Source organism: Bos grunniens, chromosome 1 (assembly GCF_055505025.1).
Source record: "Bos grunniens cultivar Pamir isolate PY7600 chromosome 1, Bosgru_T2T1.0, whole genome shotgun sequence".
Taxonomy (NCBI): Eukaryota; Metazoa; Chordata; class Mammalia; order Artiodactyla; family Bovidae; genus Bos; species Bos grunniens.
In genome coordinates, this window is record NC_141165.1 from 114,889,803 (window position 1) to 114,893,601 (window position 3,799).

The 3,799-nt window shown below is 35.6% G+C and overlaps 1 protein-coding gene across 1 annotated transcript; it reads right to left on the minus strand.

Annotated features, from left to right (window-relative positions):
- Positions 1–1,875: 1,875 nt before the first annotated feature.
- On the minus strand, positions 1,876–2,841 carry LOC147380128 (olfactory receptor 5H2-like). Its single transcript, XM_086410794.1, has one exon. It carries the CDS (start codon positions 2,803–2,805, stop codon positions 1,876–1,878), a length of 930 nt encoding a protein of 309 aa, XP_086266920.1. The 5' UTR covers positions 2,806–2,841.
- Positions 2,842–3,799: the final 958 nt, after the last annotated feature.

The window sequence follows — 3,799 nt, forward strand, 5'->3', positions numbered from 1 at the left end:
TAGAGAATAAGATAGATGGTTAGATAGTGTATTTATATATAATATAATCTGTATATATAGATACATTTCAATATATACAAATATTTGTACTTTTATTTATATATCATATAATCTGCATACACATGAAAAAATAATTATAATGCATCAGTATATCTACAGCTCTAGATACATTTATCATGTATGCTTACAATCTGATGGCAATGACAATCCTTTAAAAGTTATTGAAAAATGATATGGTCTAATTACAGTCCTGTTTCTGAAGGTTAATCTGACAGTTGTGTTTGGAAAGGAAGGAAATATTAGCAACGTGGAGGAATCAACAACTAGAGTTTTACAGATCACAGATGCTGATAATTTTGAAGGTGTGGGCCTGAGTGGAATCAATAGGAGTGTGTGTGGAATTTCAGTGTTGAGAAAAGGGTGGACATGGGTCTGGAAATGTATCACTTAGCATACTTAAATAATATGCAGTGTGAGAAAAGCCAACTTTCAAGGACTTTTAAGACAGAAAATATTCAGAATTTTGCTCATTTTCATGTCTGTGCCACCAACACATTGGGAACTATGATATCATGCTATTGACATTATTTGAACTTTGATAATATACATTTAAAACCCTTTCAGGTTAACAACACATTTAAATAAATGTTATATACTACTGACTTCTTTACCTTACAAACTTCTTTTTTTTTTTTTTTTTTAGGAAGATTGAGACCATTTCCTTCCTATTCTGCAACTTCTCTTCTTCCCATACCCATCCCAACTTTGTCATTCAGTTTGAACTCTTAGCTTCCTGAATTAGTGAAGCTTTTCAGTTACCCAGCAACAAACAGACACAGCTAAAAAGGGTCTTAAAAGGCATTATAGACAGTAGAAATAACTTACTTTTATCTCCTTATAGAAGCACACTGAGTTAAGAGCATCTCATATGGTTTGGCCTGCCCTTCAGAGTTTTAACTCCCTTCACATGCTTCTTCATTTCTTTCCTCTTCAGTTTATTTCTCTGTGTCACATGAGAATTGAATCCATATGAAGCAGGATCACCAGGGACCAAATAAAGTAGAATAAAACCTTGAATGATGTCTGGCAATATTCCTGGGGTTTACCTCTGTTCACTCAAACATAAAATGCCCACTATGTGAAGTTAAATGTGATATGAGTCTCCAGGCTATAAGAATGTATTACTATCAAAGACCTCATCTCAAGTATTTTTCAGAGGTTCTGCACTATTTTAGTACTTGTGTGCTCTTTCGCTCAGTAATATCCAACTCTTTGTGACCCCATGGAGTTGCCTGACTCCTTCGTCCATGGAATTTTCCAGGCAAAAATACTGGAGCAAGTTGCCATTTCCTCCTCCAAGGGATCTTCCTGACCCAGAGATCCACACCACATCTGCTGTGTCTCCTGCATTGGCAGGCATATTCTTTTACCACTGTGTCGCCTGGGAAACCCATATTTTAGTGCTTAATACATGTTTAATAAATCTACTTTAAAAACCACAATGAGGAATATAGAAGCTTGTAAAGTTTTTTCATTTTAATTTATTTGGCTGTGCCATGCAGCTTGTAGTATCCTAGTTTCCAGACCAGAGATCAAACTCAGGCCATCAGCAGTGATGGTGTATAGTCCTAAGCACTGGATAGCCAGGGACTTTCCCATTTTAAATTCTTCTTTATTTATTTTAACATGATATGGACATTTGATTAAAATTCCCTGTCTCTTTTAATAAGATATATAAATATCTTAAAGAATTTATTGAGTACTGAAATCTTGTCATTAAAATAATAGGGTAGTTGTGAATGCAAACAAAATTGAGCTCTAATCTACATAGTTTTGTGTTGTTTTCAACTAAGAAAACACATATTAGTATTAGATCTAAATATTTCTCTTTAACATTATTGTCAGTGAATTTATGACTTTCTTATTTCTCAGGCTGTAGATAATTGGATTTAAGAAAGGAATTATGACAGTGTAAAATAGAGAATCCATCATATCTTGATCATCTGCTCGTGTGGATCCAGGGCGCACATACATGAAAAGAAGAGTCCCATAGTATAAGGAGACAGATAGGAGGTGGGCACCACAGGTGGAGAATGCTTTCCTTATGCCTTGTGCAGACTTCTTCCTTAAAATTGTAAAGAGAACTAGTGTATAAGAGACCAGAATAATAAGGATGGTGAACACTTGAATTGAACCAGAGAAAATAAATATCACCAGAACATTAATAGAAGGATCAGTACAAGAAATTTTAAACAACGGCATGATGTCACAATAAAATTGATGTATTATGTTAGAATTACAAAAGGTTAATCTGAATAAAAAACATGTGTGAAGTAAGGCGTGAAGAAGGCCGCCTGTAAGTGATGAAATTAACATTCGCATGCATAGTCTGTTAGTCATAATCGCTGGATAAAGTAATGGATTGCATATGGCTACATAACGATCATATGACATAGTTGCCAGCAGAAAACATTCTGTGGTTGCACTGACTCCAAAGGAAAAGAATTGCACTATGCATTCAGAGAGAGATATCCTCTTATTCTTGGTGAAGATGTTGACCAGCATCTTGGGGACCACTGTGGAGGATAACCAAGTATCCACACAGGCTAAACTCCCAAGGAATAAGTACATGGGGGTGTGAAGGTGAGGGTCATTCCAGATGACAGCAATCAAACCCAGGTTCCCCATGATAGTGAAGATATATATAAACAAGAAGAGCATGAACAGAGGGATTTGCCATTCTGGTTGATATGTAAGTCCTGTGAGAACAAACTCTGTCAGCTCTGTTGCATTTTTTCTTCCCATATCCTTAATAGAAGGCCTCTGAAATCAAATATAGTGAATGTAAAAAGGACAGTCATCAATCATTTAAGAAAGAAAATTTGGTGAAAATAATTGAAATAAAACCATACACTAGCCTGAATGCCCTTTATTTTATTTACTCTTCTAAAATACATGAAAAGTATTTAGAAAATTATTAGATTAGAAAAATGCAACTATTTTATTTCAAAGTATGTACAATAATTAACAGGTATAGAAGAGAAGACATTAAGACATTATGCATCAAAAGTAAAGATGTGGGGCTTCCCTTGTGATCCAGGTGTTAAGAATGTGCCTTGCAATGCAGGGGACATGGGTTTGATCCTTGGTCCAGGAAGATCCCACATGCCATGGGGCAACTCAGCCCATTCGTCACAACTACTGAGCCCTTGTGCCACAGCTACTGAAGTCCATGGGCCCTAGAGCCTGTGTTCTGGAACAAGAAAAGCCAGTGCCATGAGAAGCCTGCTCACCACAGTGAAAAGTAGCCCCCGTTCACCACAACTAGATAAAACCTGCATATAGCAATGAAGACCCAGTGCAGCCAAAAAAAAAGTAAAGATGTTAGAAGGCCCTGGATTATAAAATGAATTGAATGCCATGTGAAAGATCTTAAATTTTATTCTTCAAGGAATAGACAGACATTGAAAATTTTTGAGACATGGAGTGTCTTCACCATTTTTTTTTTTTAAATATGTACTTGACTGTAGAAAATAGGCTGCAGGCTGAAGACCCTGGTGTCATAAATATTGATCAGTAAACTGGAACTTTTATGAAGGGATTTCCATACCATATTATGTAACAGAATTGTCTGGGGGAGTTTTGGTACAAAATACAGATTCTGAGGTATTACTGTAGAAACTGATTCAGTAGGTCATAGATTATGTCTAGTAATATGTATTTTATAAATGTTCCCCAAGTGATTAAAACGTTTGTGAAGTTTTTATTCCATGTGTGATATGACATTGAAAATTTTGAA